The sequence below is a fragment of the Pteropus alecto genome, unplaced genomic scaffold (genome assembly GCF_000325575.1).
Source record: "Pteropus alecto unplaced genomic scaffold, ASM32557v1 scaffold88, whole genome shotgun sequence".
Taxonomy (NCBI): domain Eukaryota; kingdom Metazoa; phylum Chordata; class Mammalia; order Chiroptera; family Pteropodidae; genus Pteropus; species Pteropus alecto.
The window spans coordinates 15801283-15818652 of NW_006494611.1; the positions used below are offsets into that span (position 1 = coordinate 15801283).

General features: G+C 35.9%; 1 protein-coding gene across 4 annotated transcripts in view; it reads right to left on the reverse strand.

Annotated features, from left to right (window-relative positions):
• Positions 1 to 17370, reverse strand: part of RPP30 (ribonuclease P/MRP subunit p30) — a 27822-nt gene that overhangs the window by 1723 nt on the left and 8729 nt on the right. For 3 of the 4 annotated variants that reach the window (XR_003044286.1, XM_015600018.2, XM_025042312.1), the window contains exons 6-11: positions 14358 to 14447; positions 6184 to 6300; positions 5599 to 5628; positions 5171 to 5208; positions 4689 to 4768; positions 877 to 975 (exon numbers count right to left, since the gene is read on the reverse strand). Coding sequence is in view for 3 of the 4 variants with exons in the window: in XM_015600018.2 (XP_015455504.1) it covers positions 877 to 975; positions 4689 to 4768; positions 5171 to 5208; positions 5599 to 5628; positions 6184 to 6300; positions 14358 to 14447 (454 nt within the window). In the remaining variant the exon portion in view is untranslated. Of the gene's footprint in view, positions 1 to 755; positions 976 to 4688; positions 4769 to 5170; positions 5209 to 5598; positions 5629 to 6183; positions 6301 to 14357; positions 14448 to 17370 lie in introns of those variants that run through there. The other variant, XM_006925957.3, reaches the window with a different exon arrangement.

Sequence of the window (17370 nt, forward strand, 5' to 3'; positions counted from 1 at the left end):
TTTATATATAACATAAATATATAAATATGTTATATTTATAAATATATTATATTATCTTTTCTCTCGGAATTCTTTTTCTCATTTTATATCAATATAGCAAAAATGCAGATATTTGCAAAAAAGGGTACTTCTATTGGATATAATGATCCTGTTCTTTAAAAAATTACTTCCAAAGTTAGTTGAGTCCAATGCTTTGATATTCTTAACATAACTATTAAGAAAAATCAATATTAGGTTTTCAGGGGCTTCCAACTCAAAGGAGAGAATCTTATTTCCAGGACATCATGGTGGTGAGAAGCAGCAAAGGAAGAGGCCAAGTGTGTTGTATGTACACTTTCCTGCTCCTTCTACAAATTTTATAGCAAGTCTTTTTAGAAAGAATTTTGACTTGATGAATATAATGAAAGAGAGGCTTAAAACAAAAAGAGATTAACTAAAAGCCAACCCCTTAATATAAGTTTTAACAGTCCTAAAATAATCACTTTTGAGCAGTAGGTTTAAAAAATAATGTGTATCAAGTAGAAAAGCATGAGTTTTTAAATAAACAAGAGATATTTTAAAGTCTCCTGAAATATTAAAACATCTTCTAATTATACCTGTCATCTCATCACTTAGAAAAATATAAATTAGACTCTATTTTTCTCTTAAAAAATATATAAATTTATTAAACTGACTCTTTTTCTTTAAATGCTTCACCAGGTTTTGTTATTTTAATGGCTTAACTATAAAATCAAACCATTTTTATAGACTACTGATTTCTAGCTCCATGTGAAAACAGTAAATCATATAAAGGTTTTATTTCTGTTGTGGCTGATAGATTATTAAAGGGAAGAAGGGAGTGTTGAAAAAGACTGTGAGATTCTTTTCAGTCCTCACACTTGGCCTTTTTGCAAGCTGGAAGAGAATCATCGTCTCCTTCTGATGGCCGAGGTTTCTTCACCGTGGAAATAATTCCAAAAGCAGTTTTCCTAGTTTCTATAAAACAAACAAGGAAATCTTAAGGCTTGAAGTTAAGACATGACTTAAAGAGGTCGTTTAACAAGTATCATCATGTTGCTTTGACTTACGGCACTAATAAATGATAAAACCATAATGAACTGCTGAGTGCTGATGATATTTACTGTATTATCCCCCAACACACACACAACATATACAAACATCAGTATATTAACATCTAATTCATCCCTAAGGATCACCTCAAGGGTAAAACTGTAGGGCAGGTTATCTCTAATGGTCTGTCCACAGCATCTTATACAGCCAGACCCCATGTCACAGACCTCAGTGCAGCAGATGCTTTACATATGGAAGAAAGACAGACGAATCACGACATCAAGTATGATAGTCAATTGTACTGTTCCCATGTGGTGTGTGCTCACTTCATTTTACAGCACATACCGTATCTGCCTTCCTTACTAGATCATCAATGTACCTCTGAAGAATCAAATGTATTGAATTGCTAACATCCAGCAATGCCTAGTTTATGTAACCAGTATTCAACAAATACTTAAGTGAAGAAAATCAAACTCATATTTACTGATTTCATAAAATGGTGACAACGAACAAAGAATAAAGTTATTAGCTGTTTAGATCAGATTGGCAGCAGAGTTCAACTTTAACTTAGCAAAATTCTGCTAAAAACATATACTAATGGGCCAGGCACTGTGTTACCTAAGGAAGGTATAGAGATGGCTAACACAGTGCTTCTTCCTATAACACACTGGGATAAGTGCATTATGGGCAAATATAATAGAAGTACCCACAAGATTTAACTCTGCCTGGACGAATCAAGGAAAGTATCATAAAAGGTGACACTAGGAATAGGGAGGAAGAAAATATAATGGATAAGTTTTCCTTTGTAAAGGCATGGAGAAAGAGGTAAGAATAGGTTAGGGAACAACATATCTGAGGTAAAGGAGGAGCATCAAAAAATTAGGGTGAAATGATGCTGGATGGGTAGCTTGTGAAGGGCCACAGTGCCACTGAAAGAGATCCCAACTTTGTTCTTAGGAAAGAGAGGGACTAGGGAGAAGTAGCGAGAGATCCATTAGCTGTGAAGGAGGAAGAATCAAAAGAACTCAATGAATATGAATTTTAAAAATTATTTATTTCAAGTAATAAGTCAATTTTAGAGTTAAGCATTTCACCTTCTCATTTGTCAAAATTAACTTAGTAAGTCTACCACATCTTTGTCAGTTATTTCAAAGCATTTCAATTTATAAAAGGAACAAATGCTCTCTAGGTTATTCAAATGCCAACATAATCAGGGAACCTCAAAATAAATAGGAATTGCCAATGATTTGCATTTCACCAAATAAAAAATCTTGTGTTTAGAGATGTTTATTTGTATCACTATGGTTCTGAGTAAAGTCTAAAAATCAATTGAATAAAAAAAATAAAAATTAAATTGTGAAAAACCAACACTTTATAACACAACAAAATGTAGTAGTTTGAAAATTCATTTATGTCCACCTCATAAATGTTCTATTTTTTATTATGAAAACATTTACGTCTTAATCTGACAATTATAAACAAGACTTTTATAGTTATCAGATAAAGTAATCTTATTAGTGTAAATCTTTTAGAAATAAATTTATTTTTTGTAATAGCAAGAAGTTACATTTGTGTAGGACTTTATTTGACAAAGTGTTTTCACATATAGTATTTCCTTCACCCATCCTGCCAAGGAAAATCTAAAGACTACGAGTGCACTATATTTTTTTGTTCATAAGGAATCAGAATTAAGGCAGGGGTCCCCAACAGGTCCATCTTGGTCCAATAGCTAATTGAGGACACCAACCTCATCAATCACAGGCTGAAGCCTCTGGCCTTGAACCCCTTTCTTCTGTTCCTTCCCCAGAATCTTCTTAGAAATGCTATTCACTGGTTTCTGAACCGCACAAGATGCATCTAATTTGATTCCCCATGGTAAGTCTTCCTAAGTTGGAAACCAACTACTACGTGGCTCAAGTCTTCTGTTTTCCAGGTATCCAATCCTGCTCTGCTTTCAATGATTCCTCTCATGAGAAGGTTTCCAAACCCTCTAAGAATCTATTAACTATCTTTTGGCAATGCTCCAGTGCATTACTGTCCTCCTTAAATGTAGCACTAAAGATGATACAGATGTCAGCTGGGACTTCATCAGTGCAGAGGACAATAAGACTTTGAATCCCCTTCACTCAGAATCTTTTCTTTCTTCTAATGTAACCTAAGGCTGAATTAGCAATCTTAGAAATATACCACACAACTCATACTGATCCCAGTGTCAACTAAAACCAAGGTAACTATAATTTATCCTTTAGATGTGTGGTTAATTCTGCAGGGACAGCAGGTACAAACGAGGACTGTCCTGGGCACACTAGGGGAATCATAATGCTACCTATAGTCCACAAGTCTTATAGTTTAGCATCTACACACACACACACACACACACATACACACACACATACTCATATATCTACTATGTTGAATATTTGAGCTTTTTGAAGTCAAATGCAAAAGTTCATATTTTTCCCTATTATATATTTTTAAGTTTCCCTTTCTTGTTTTAGTCTACTTTAGGACACAAATTGTTATCCTAAAGCTTGATGATTTCTTATAATAATTTAAAATAGACAAAAATCATGGCAGAACTACCAAAGTGTGGATCAACTATTCCCTAATTTTGGTAAAATCTTGATTAATTTGGTCATTCCCAGAGCTTATGTGATGGAGGTCTAGACTATATAACACAACAATCCCAAACTGAATATTTTGAAACCAAAAGTAAAATAATTTAATTCAGGGTAAGTTAATATAGTAACCAATTCTCTAGACTGAAGATAAGATCTTTAAAATTCAGACACAATGCATAAGACTTCAATAACCTAACTAGCATTGTATGCCAAATAACTTTGTCTACATGTAGCAACCTATTCTGAAGAATAAAATTCCTCTGGGTGATATCTAGTAAATTGCTTCTTAACCACTACGACTAGTGCTAAGAATTTCAAAGAGAATGAAGTTAAAATAGCAGATCAAAAGTTTAAATTTTTAAAAATAAAAAGTCTAGGCATACCAAACATTTCTAATTCAATTTTTATCACCTAATGAATAAGAAATCCAATGGCTTCTAGTAGTAGAATTAATGTGAACAGGCAGATACATATAAATGAAATGTGAGTAAAAAACGTATAGTTTGCACATACTTGAACATGTAAACAAAAAATAAGAATCGCAAGCTGTATTAAATGTGAAAAAGTTATAATTTGAGTTTGTTAGTTGGGTTTTTAAAACGTATTTGCTGTTTTTGTGTTCTTAATAAGTGGCTTAACATATATTGTTAACATTTCAGTTCTCTAAAATACTGACTTTCAGGAGGGAAAGCATGCTCCCATGAGGAAGAGAGAGAAGACAAGGAGAGCTGAAGCCGATCCGAATGTGGGCAGGGACACACACGCACTGCTTGAAAGAGCACACTCAGTACTCATTTTTGTGATACAAACCATATTCGTTCCACCAACTACAGAAAGTAAAGCCTGAAGTGAAGGGTAAAAAAGCATTGATGGATATGGGTAAACAGGATGAGAAAAGATAACCCCAAAAAGCTCTGCAGGGCAGGGAAATAAGAATAGATGTGGCTCAACTGTCTGATAAAAATAATTGGCTCCTAACATGACCGTTCAGTGTTTTTATTAGAAGAACTTGCTCACCTCCATGGAGGAGGGCTGCTCGGCAGTTGGTGGACACAGCAGCCTTGGCATCACTTTCAGACAGCCCAAACAGCAACCCTCTGGTGGCATCATCAAGGATTTCAACCCAGAGTCAGCCAAGGGCATGAAACTGACACAAACATAACTGACAATGCCAGCTCACCTGGCCACATCGAGAGAGAGAGTTTAATTCTACAACAGTTCTTAGCCCAATAGAACATGCATCAGAGAAGAGGGTCATTTCGCTGTAAGCTTTTATTATAGAGTCCCTCTTCCTCGTTCTCCTTTTTCTATCTCACCCTTAATCCAGAAAACAAAATGATGAACCTCTCTACAACCTGATGTAATTTGTTTTTGAAGTTATTAATTGGTAAACTTACAGTAAAAGGTTAGGAAAAATACCTTGTTAAAGTATAATATCATATCAAATTACAAGATTCCTGAAAGAAAAATTCAGTAACTTCTTACTCAGAAAAGGATACAAGTTTGCCACATCATATGGGCCTCTTATTTCTAAAGGCTAAAATGAACAACAAATAGACATGAGAGAAGATACTTGTAACATTTCATTGACTTAAGTTGCAGTAAATTAATAGGATGTTTAAGTATTCACAAGTAATAAAGTCCTTAAAATTTGAGTCCTTATAATTTTGATGGTTTTCTTAAATTTTTGAAAATATAAAAGAACCTTAAAAAGCAAAAACTGTAATGGTATAAAGAAAAAACTATGTAAACAAAACTTGAAGCCCAAAAGGAATAGGGATAAATTTTACTCTTCAGCAATTACAATGAACAAAATAAAAATATGCAATAAACGTCCTTTATAGTACCATTTTCATTTCTCCCCTAGAAACTTTTCAAGGTTTTCTAACTTGAAAAGTGAAAACAAAGTATGTAGTATCAGACTTACCCTTTCTGCAGCACTAGATAGAATTACATTCTACAAAATAGAAAACAATCAGTATTAATCTTAGATAAACGTAAAAAAAAAAAAGTCTTATAATACAAATAACCGGTAATCACATTTTAACATTTAAGGCACTATAAATACCAACTTCTTTTAAAGATAAGGTAAATAATTAAAGTGAAAGAATAAAAGACTTCATGTCAAAATAAGGCAGCTTATAATAAGTAGGTCTCTCCCACAGATCTTAGAAAAGATGAATTAGTTCTAAAAACTAGTTGAAAAGGTCATTTAACCTTAATTCAAATCACTGATGACAATTACTATCTAGACCATTCTTTTCACAGTGGGTAAGCGCAAATTCCTCATTGAAAGATAAAAGCTTTCAATACTTCTTCCCCCGCCTCACATAATTCTTCTCTGGACATCTGTCTTCACCTTAAAACTTGCGGAGCTCACTGAAATGGGATAATTTGTGCCTGTGCCTTGGGAATTTTCTGCTTTAAGGAAAAGGAATCAGTTTGATAATCCAGTCTATTAATAATAATAAACTGCTAGATTTAAAAAAATCCTAAAATTATGGAACCATACCTTTCCTTTGCAGACCTGCATCAAATTGAGAGCATTGGAAATTGTGTACCTTCTCATTGTGGAATCTTTGATAGCGGGGCTGTAGACAAGTTCAAAGCCCACACCTCGGTCAATTGCCTTCACAGGAAATAAAGAAAATAAACTGTCAAAGATAAACACACTGTCCTATTCTATTTTCACCAAAGTTCCCTCTCACCTTCCTCACCCCTTGCACGTCAAACTACAGCAGTAAACAAAGGTGGATTTACGCCCAAATGGCACCATCCACAGGAGAAGATCTGTGGCTCTATTTAATCAACAGAGTTTATCTTAGCTATGGGGAAGCTGACTTGATATAAACAGGAATCATGAAGAGGCTATGGACAGCAAAGTCCCAGTGGGGTGGCAGAAGGGCTGTTATTCAATGAACTATCAAAAGGAAAACAGAGATGGGCTCCCTATACTTAGGGTTAACCATCTGCAAAATAATAAACCAAGCAATTTAACCCAAGAATGAAGAAACAAAGAAATGAAGAGCTGAAAAATGTCCAAAGAATAGGGGTGGGAAGGCTTCTCAGGTAAGTAATTTATTGCATATATATCGAATGAAGGAATACAAATAGCCACAGTTGAGTGCTATGTGCCAGGAGCTACGCTAAGAGTCTTTAGGCTATATTTAATTCTTACAATACCTTAATAAGGCATTATGGCAGAAATTTTTAATTGCCCTCATTACCAGTTCTCGAACTCTTTTTCTTTACTAATAGAGCTCAATTTTAAATGGATTCATAGGTGCCCACCAAAAAAGATGGAAGTCTGGGCCTTTGACGATTTTACCCAGCTCACCATACGAGCTTGGCCTTTTACATGAGAAAAAAGAAATGTCTTTCTTATTTAAGGCATTTTTAATAAGTAGGCAGCCATAGGTAAGAAAACAGCCTGAATGAGGTGTTCGCTATTCAGCTTCCCTGATGAGCGGCTCAATATCTTCAGCCGTTCACAACAGATATGTTTTAAGCCAACTCTGCGTGGGAATGATAAGCAAAAGCTGACATGGTTCCTCTCTTCTAAAGAGCTTAGAATTTAGTGGAAGAGACCATCAAATAATCACACAAAAATGCAAAACTTCTATCTTGATAAGTGCTACTAAGGAAAAGCTTGGGAGTGGGTGAGGAGGAATCAAATAGTTAAACAGCAGAGGGAGGGAGGAGTATGTGGAAAAGTTCTGTGGTTGGAGGGAGCATGGTGGCATGTAGAGAACGCAGAGAACGGCACAGGCTCGGAAAGAGAGAATGAGGGTGTGTGGCAGGACTGGAGGCTAAAGAGATGGCAAGGGCAACCGTGCAGGTCTTCAGAACTGGTGACAGGATTAATCTTCTAACAGTAACAGGAAGCATCTGAAGATTTCAACATGGGGATAATCAGATTCACATTGGCAGTCACTTGACTACAGGAATCTTTTGAATGAACAAAGGAAGGTAAAAAGGCACAGACCAGATAGTATGGTCCAAGTCTCTGCCTGGCAAATGAGTTTCTATTACCCAGAGGATGAGCTGGGACTGGTCCAGCCGTGACTGCTGGAGGTCTACTCCTGAGCGTGTACAGGGAATAGAAAAATCTGTCTTTGATTAGAACTGGCAGCCCGCCTTGCTTCATTTCAGGTGTACGGCAGGGTTTTCTACTTTTCCTTCCTAAACACAGGTTTCCTTTCTTCCACCCCCTAAGCTTCTCTTTCCTTTTCTTCCTATCTTGAGGCTCCCAGATTTCATTTTAGATATCCCTACATATCTGATATTAGTTCAGTTAGAATTCACATGCTTTGTTCCATACTGTAACCTTCCCCTCTGCCCTGTTCTGACAACTTGTCCCCACCTCTAATTCTTGTGTTATTATTTCTGGGGATGATGTGTGTTACGAAACTTTTTGTGCCATAGTTAAATGTACATCTCATTCTCCCTGCACACCTTGCACACTTCTTGAGAGCTGGTATCAGGCTTCTTTGTAACACACAAATGTCTTTTATACAAAAGTATTTAATATATATTCTGAGAGAACTTATAGTAGCCTATGGAAAAGAGGTCATGAGATAATGCTGTTCACTATGAATTATCCATCATAAAAGAAACCAGGATGAACTTTGCAAAGTAAAATTCATACAAACCAAGCATCATCTTTAGTCCTGTTTTCAACTATCCTCCTAGCTATTTCTCTTACCAAAACTATTAATTAGCCAAAGAGGCTGACATATTTTTCTTTTCCTCATCTTTCTAGTTGCTGAACTAAAATACAAGGCAGTAGGATAGAGAAGAGGGGAAATAAAAGATGTGGATGACACACAGAACTAAGTAACCATGTCCCAAAGTATTCTTAATTGAATCTGAAATTGTATTCCCTGCCCACCCCCCTACTCCCACCCCCACCGACCATGGGGACTATATCAAAATAAACCTTTTTTTTTCCGAAGCGGGGAAAGGAATATAATTATAAGGTTAATTATTTTTTAAGAAAAAAGTTCTGATTTTGATCTTAGTACATTAATCAAGTCCACTTTAAAACTGCTAAGAAAATTTTAAGACAGAAATTAAAGACAATATGCTACCAAAGAGTGTGAACGCTTCTTTCATAACATCTTATTTTAAATTTTTAGGTAGATAAAAATATTGACTCATTAGCTAGGCTCCTGCTTAAGACCATTTTAATGTTAATTCCCTTAAGCTCATCAAAGGACTGTTTGTAACAGCCTTTTCATAAAGAATGACAGTGCCTGCCTGATTGGCTTTTATTTGGATCTCTAACCGAAGGTTCTGGAATAGGCACATGATTTCTTTACTAATGAGAAATAACAGTCATACTGATGCAATAAACCAAGGGCAGGTGTGTAACACTTGAATCGAGGGATATTGGGAATAAATTCCAAAAACTAAGCCAAGCTTAAGAAAAAAGGAAAAAGAAAATAGGTACTTATTACTAAGACAAGATAAAAATTCTCTATTAATTTCATAAAAATGAGTTCTTTACTGAATTCAAAGGATGACATCCTTGGTGTATCATCCTTTAAGACAGGTAATTTGTCACATGATTCACAAATAAAGTAACATAAGCAATAAAGTCTTACTTGCATCTCTGCTCCCACCTGCCATATCCTCACCTCCCATAATCACTTTTATTAATATCTCATGTCTTCTTCCAGAGTTGTTTCATATAAATATAAGCAAATACAAAGATATATTATTTTTCCTCTTTTTTACTCATAAGGTAGCCTGCTACTTTCTTGTTCTGACTGGAAGATTTTCCCATGTCAGCTCATAACTTCCATATTCTGTTTTGTACCTGCACACTATTCTATTGTAGTGAACAAAGCCTCTACTGACAGACTTTAGGTTGTTTCAATATATCTGAAGAATAAACACTAAAGAAGGGTTGCTGGGTATTATGTGTGGAATTGCGTCCCTGCATAAAAGGTATACTGAAGTCCTAACCCTCAGTCTCTCAGAATATGACCTTATTTGAAAATAAGGTCATTGTAGATGTCATTAGTTAAGATGAGGTCATAATGGAATAGGGTAGGCACCTAATCCAATGACTAATGTCCTTATAAGATGATGGCCATGTGAAGACACAGACACAGTGAGAATACATTTTGAAGAGAAAAGCATAGCTGCAAGCCAAGGACCACAAAAGACTGCCAGCAAACCATCGAAAGCTACAAAGAGGCAAAGAAGGATTCCCTTACAGGTTTCAGAGGGAGCATGACCCTGCTAACATCTTGATTTCAGACTTCTAGCCTCTAGAACCGTGAGACAATAAATTTCTGTTTAATTAAGTCACCCAGTTTGTGGTACTTTGTTATGGCAGCCCCTGGAAACTAATATACTAGATCAGAGGGTAAAGCATTTGTAATTTTGGTAGTTGTTGCCAAATTATCCACTCCCCCATAGAGATTGTTCCAGTTTACACTGTTACCACTGTATATGACAATACCTGCTTTCCCACAGTATTACAACAGAATGTATCTTCAAACTCAGCGTTTGTGCCAATCAGGTGGTTTTAATGTGAATTTCTCTTATAATGAATTTAAGTATCATTTCATATGTATAAAGGTCATTTGTATTTCCTGTGGATATTCTTTTAGATTGTTAATCTTTTTTTTTTTTTTTTTTAAAAAGGTCAATTTTTACGAGCTCTTTATCTATTAAGGAGATTATTAGCTTTTTGTCTACGATATGAGTGAAAATATTTCCACCAGTCTGTCATCAATCTTTTAACTTTGTTTCTGGTGTTGTTTGTTTGTTTTTCTTTTTCTTTCCTTTTTTTTGCCACAAGGAAGTTTTTGATGCTGGCAAGTTTGCTGGCAACTGGTCTGATAAAGTACTTAACACATTTAGGTTCACAATAGGTGTGATGAAAAATAAAGTTTATAGAGCACTCATACCCAGTCAAATATATATGGCATGACTCCTAGAACAACGTCACTGCTTCAGACACTATTTACTGGACATCTCTCAGTGGAGACTAATTGAACCATGAAGATAGAAACAGATTAGGGTCAGAAGAGTGTAAAATGTACAATCACTGAAAATAATTCAGTAAACTTGAGGTTATTATTGAATAGCAATAGCACTAAAAAAAATTAAAGGGAAAGTAAAGGTGTGTGCTGCTAAAAAAAAATTCTCAAAATTTGTATTCATAAAGACTACATTTTAAATATATTATTCTGTGCTTAACAAAGAGCTCATCTGTTAAGTAATTTTAAATAGCATTTCCCAGCAGGAGATGCCAGCAGATTTAGAATCCAAGCTTGAGTATAAATCCCAAGTCAACCTCTGATAGAAAAACATATATGTGTGAATCACAAACTATCCCAGTCTTAATCAATAACATGACCTGCACAATGGAGATAACCCACCCTAAAGCTGCAGGGCTAGAGCAGATGTGAATGTGCTAAATTCTAAATGTTAAATAATTAGAAGTCATTTGATTATCCAAGAAGAGGAGTTGAATTCAATTTTTTAGAAATTAAACTATCATATGGTTAAGTTGTGATTCCTATACAAGTTACTCAGACTATACAGAAGAGGTTTGTAGGAGACTTTAGAGGGAATTACAAAATTGAAATTATGCTGTTCCAAGTATGTAAAGATAAAGGAACAAGAGTCATAAATTACACAAATGAAGTGCTTTGATATGATTTAGCTCCTGGGCCCTCCTTCATAATCCCAACCATCTAAACTGATAATTCTCACATGGCTTCTAGCCTCTAGGTAAAAGACTAATGAATTCCCTGTCTTAACTTTCCCACTTCTTACCACCATAAAAGAAAAGAGCACAAACCCTATCTAAACTAAGATCTGTGCTGTTTCTTCTTGTGCCCAATGAAGTGATCCCTAGAAAGCCAACCTACCATTTTGTTATGACCAAAGACAAGTTTTTCCTTAAGGCCAAAGGAGCAGGCAAGGACCAAGACTTAAGACTGAATTGTTAACCACCCACATTCACTCTATGTTCTATACATTTCACGATGAATATATTCTCATAGATTAACGAAAACATACAGCTCCATATCCAGATTAGATACTACCAGATACAAATAATATATACATACCTATACAACTATTATTTACAACTATTATGATACCTTTTATTGTACGTTTCCAGCTTCCTCTTAAATGAGAACTAGGTGAATAAATAAGGACTTTTCTGCTTCCTGACCAATTCATACCGCAGCCTACTTCCACATTAGATGAAGACTAAAAATAATCTTGTGCAGCCTTTCTCTCTACTCCACCATCTAGTTTTTATTAAACAACATATGTAAAATGTTCGCACCAGATTTTAAAAAAAGCAGACAGTTTTAAATACTGCACATCCCTCTCACTTGTCAAATTTTTACTTTTCAGAATTCTTAAATTGAAAAATGTGGGAATTAAGCCAAACATATCCATCAAACAACAGCAGCTTTCTCGAACTTACAGACGGAATCGGGGGGTGGGATGTCCCAGTGCTGTTGTCTCCAGTGCCATCTTCCTCCTCATGCCACCCTAGTGCCCCACTTCCCTCACTGCCCAGCTAATGACTAATGAGACAAGCAGGTTGGCCAGGTTCCCCAAGCTGTACTTTGATATGCTAAGTTAGATATATACTCACTACTCACTCAACTGAGAAATTTTAGGGAGGACCCAATATTAACAAGATATTGAGGTAATTTAAAAAGGGCCATGACACAGCTGGTGCTCTCTAGAAGCTCGCGGTCTGGACTGAACAGTAGGGCACGTTCATAAGAAACCAAGGGAAAGGCCTCGCCAAAACAAGTCACTGGGAAGCTTCCCACTGTGGTGGGACATGAAGAATTACGTGCACTGCTGTCCATTCCATGGACGTGGCCTTAGCATCACATGCTGCTTTCTCCTCCCAGCCAAGGGTATGGTATCAATTGTGGGCTTACTCTGGCAAATCCATCTAGAAAGTAGCCTTCCTTGATCATTAAGGCGAAGTGGAAAGTAAAAAGTTCTAAGTTTAATAGCAATTTATAGAGTTGCTGCATTGCCTAACTGCAGGGAGTGCCATTTACAAAGAAACTAGATTGAGGTTGGCAAAAACCCCGGGCAAACTTCTAGAGTGAGAGATTGCTACCTCTGGAGAGGAACAGTATGTGAGGCCAACAAGGCTACCATAACCTTGGGTGCTGTATTAGTTTGTGTCTTTTATCATAGGTAGCTGAGGCACGTCAGAGAGCTCGTGTCACAGACACTCAACCGGAACTGTCCCAAACCTGCAAGTGAGGAGCTGAGTGGCTTCTCCTTGCTAGTCTTTATTTTACCATATTTGATAAGTGAGCTGTTAAACAACACAGATCTCCAACAAAAATGTGATTTTTTTTTTTTAGTGTTTATTTATTTATAAGTATTGGCAAGAATATGGAAAAATAATATTTGAGCTTAAGCAATATTGTTATATGTTCAGTAGTCCTCTCAATATTTATCAGAAAAGAGCTGTTTTATAGTTTTCCCTTTAAATATGTAACTTTAGAATTTTGAATACTTTTCGAGTACAGTTTTAGTAGCATATTTTTAGGGGTAGAACATAAGCCAACTAAAATTTTTCCACACTGGATTTAATTTTTCCGCACCATATAGATCAATTTTTTTCCTGTCGCCCACCCCTCATTCTTGGCATCAAGCCAATTCCTTAGCAGCAGAGACAGGAAAACAGAAAATGAGGAGGTTGTGATTCTACAGAGAAGAGAACAGGGGAATTATCTACCTTGAGAAAATATATAAATTTTAAATTTTCCATTCTGACAGGACTAGGTATCTAATCTGGACTGTTTCTTAAACTCCTTCTCTCTTTCCATAGTTTTTGAGAATGGGAGTCTGAGATCTGAAGCCACTCTTCTGAAATAGCATCCCACTCCTTTCTAAGATCTGGCTGCTAATGCAAATAGTTGACAGCTATGCTGACCTTATCATTACCCATGTGAAAGAATACTACCTTTATAATGGAATAAGATTTATAAGACAGATGGAAGATGAAGGGTAGGGAAAACAAGAGAAACTATGCAGAAAGATAATGAGAAAAATTCTACAGCACAGGGAAGAACAAAAAATATTTCCTGACTGCATGGCCACCCTCTTAGGTTATCATAAAAGTAACCTGGGCTTTTGTGTCAACCAGAATGCTTCAGCGCAGATTTTAATTTTGCATGAACCATGCCTATTGTACTTTCCATGCCCTGCTCCCTCCTGCACTCCCCCAACCCCCATCCCCCCACCAGCTCACTGGTGCCTTGGAACCTCCGACATTTTTTTCACTTGCCATTCTTCTTGACTGCTCTGTCCCCTTAATGTTCAATGTTCAGGCTATAGGTCTCCACCATAGGTCTCCATCATTGTTAACTATCCTTTCAAGACATATCCTCCATACATTTTTGTTCCTAAGGCCTTTCAAAAACATCTTAAGAGTTCAGAGTGCTAACTATCACGCACCTTCATATTTACTAAACATTTTTTATTTTAAGCTTTCTTTCTCCCTTCAGTCAGCTTACGAAAATAAAATACCCTTTTAAAAACTGCTTCCTATTTATCATCTAGCTTTTATTTTTTCCCCCTCCAAGAACACTGGTTTCTTTTGCCCCTTGTCCAGTTTGATAATCTAAGTTTCTACAGATTCAGGTATAGAATAGAAAGTGTAACACTTACCACATTAATAGGAGGTCTTTTGAAGTAAAATGGTAGTTTCTCTGTTACAGTTATGCAGACTAAATCCACATCTAAATGTGTACAAGCAACCTGTCAGGAAGGAAAAACAGGTAAAACCAAAAGGAAAATTGGCACATGTTAAGAATGGGAAATAAAGTCATACTTAATATAGAGAAATATAAATATTGTTCACTCCAAAGGTGTTATGATGGTTCTGTGTTAAAATACATCTGACCTTTTCCAAAGTCAGTGGTTAGCCACTCCTTCGTGGTTGGTTTGAATGGTTTAACTGTAATCTAGCTGAAGCACAGTGATATGTCCGTAGACTCTCTCAAGAAACAGGGCCTAGAAACCCTCTGACTCAATGTCTGCGACATAAGGACAAGTTGCTAAGAGAGGCTCGGTTTGTGGAAGGTTATAGACTGTTCTAGAAAGGGGAAACTGTCCAAAATCTAAGAAAAGAATAAGCCAAAAGGAATGTATACATGCTCCACTTTTTCTAAAAGTTATTTATTTTTGTGCTAGGAATTGTTCCAGGCCTGTGGCTCCTATCAGTCTATTGAGTAGCTGAAGAAACATTAATATGACACTATCAATGGTATTTTGTTCAAATACTAATAGAAACAGTCTACATAAATAATCAAAGCAGGGCTGTTACAAATCAAATAATAATGAATGCATTTTTCAGCTTTTAATTTCCCTTTCCTTTGTTCTAATTTTTGCTATCCCTTGTTGATCAATAGTCTGCATTTACTTCCAAAAGAGATTTGAAACTGCTTACGAAAATAATGCATACAAGATAAAATAAATATATAAGGAAGTCAAGATAAAAGAAAAACCAGGGAAGGAAAATAAATTTGGGGAAAGGTTACTGCATAAGGGTATAGGCCAAAAGAAACTACTAGAAGACGCGCATCTGGCTTTGATTTTGCCATTATTTGATTTATAGTGATAAAAAGATTTAGCTGTTTTGTACTGTATTAAAAATAAGACATACTGACAATACTGCTATATACAGAATTGATGAACAAATTCAAACTGTCAGGTGACTATGATAGCAAACTAACATCAGTGGCATGGACCAAGGGAAAGGATGGAGTAAGGTAGAGGGGTATAGAGCGGGTAGTAAAAAGGATTTCTTCAGAATGCCCACTTTGGTCTCTCCTACTCCACCCCAAGGCTTTAGGAAGCAAGCAGTGATCATGGGCTGCCTGGCTTTAAGACAGTCCTAGTAACTTAGTAAGCCTGGGAAGTAATGCTGTTTTGGCAAAAACACTTGGGTCATAAAGAATCTGCACCATCTCAACTGCTACAGCTGTCTGACTCATAAAAGAGTCATTGAAAATTTGATAAGAATGGATGAAGAAAAGCTCTGAGTAGTAGATAATTCAAGTTCGGGGCTTACATAAACCATTTTTTAACTATCAGAATGGCAAAGATAAGAAAGTTCAGGAATATACTGCTGACACAAGAATGAATAAACAGGCACTCACAAGGTCTTTAAATCAGTACAGAGTCTTAAAAAGTATTTAGCAATAGGTATCCTATAGATTCTAGAAATATATCGCATAACTATATACTCTATAAATGCTCAAGGATATTAGTACAATGATAGTCACTGCAACACCAATCACGAAAGCCTAGATGCGATTAGATATCTATCAATTTTACTCAAATAAATTATGGCCCCTTTAAACAATGGAATAAATATACTGACTCCTAAAGGAGAATGAGGTACATCTTCGACATTAGGGAACCCTCTCCAAGATATATTGTTAGGTGAAAAAAACACAGTAGTACAGAAGAAAAAAGAGGGGAGGGAGGAGGAAATGAAGGAAGAAAGGATGAGGTAAATAATACTTCTGAAAAGATACACAAAAACAGTTAGCAGTGGTTGCCTCTGGAGAAAAGGGAGTTTTGGGTGGAAGGAAGGCATACTTGCCAGTGCATACCCATTAGTAGTGCTTAAAGTTAATATCATGAACATAAATTATTTTTCATTAAAAAAAGCTGATTCATTTTTTGAAAGCCTGCTAAACAGTCTTCCCCAGACTAAAGCTAAATTAGGTTACTTTTCCCCATCTCCTAGTAGCTAAATAAAAAATATCTCGTGTTGGTTTAGGTACATGCATTATAATAAAACTTCCAGTAACAAAGGACAGATCCACTTGGTTCTCTCTGACACCTCAAAATAAATGTCTCAAACTGAATTTTGTTATTTAGCTTCCTGTTAATCTAAATATTCAATTGATATATTTAGATAACTATAAGAGCTGATGTTCACATTATGAAATACCTTCTAAATCATTAACAACGATTAAATTATATCCAAATAATACTTATGGTTAAGAATCTTATACTAGTTTTGGCAGGTTGTATATGAATTCATATCAGTTGTTCTTAATCTCTTTTTTTTTTTGGCCAAGATCTCTTATCAGGATTTAAGGAAGCGTATTCTCAAAAATGCACACATACAATCACACATTTATTTCTGCTTTTATAAGACAAGGGGAATAGGAGGGTAGGAGTTCATAGTCATCCCCAAATCTTCTTCATGGATTCCAGGTTAATAAATCTTAGTATTTTATAAATATTATGCAAGGGAAGGTCAGGCTCATCCTGGGAAAAGAGAGATGCCCATAAACAGTGTTCCTCAACTGAAAGTGGTTAAAATAAACTCCTGTGAAGAATTCATTTAAAATGGAGAATACCAGGCCCCGCTCCCAGTGATAAACTCCAAAGTAGGGCCTAATCATCCGCACTTTAATACCTCCAAGAATTCTGAAACTGGGGGAGCCAGAAGCACTGTCTTGAAAGATACCCCCTTTCCTCAAAATGGCAAAGAAAAGCAAGTTTAGGTACTCTGCAACAGTACTTTTCAAAGGACGTGGATTTTAGAAGCAAGAAGAAAATATAACTTGTTTCCATTTATTTTTTATTAAAATTTGTACTGTTTTGTGTGAATATTATTTTATAAAGCACAATGCTACACCTAACATGCAAACAATTTATA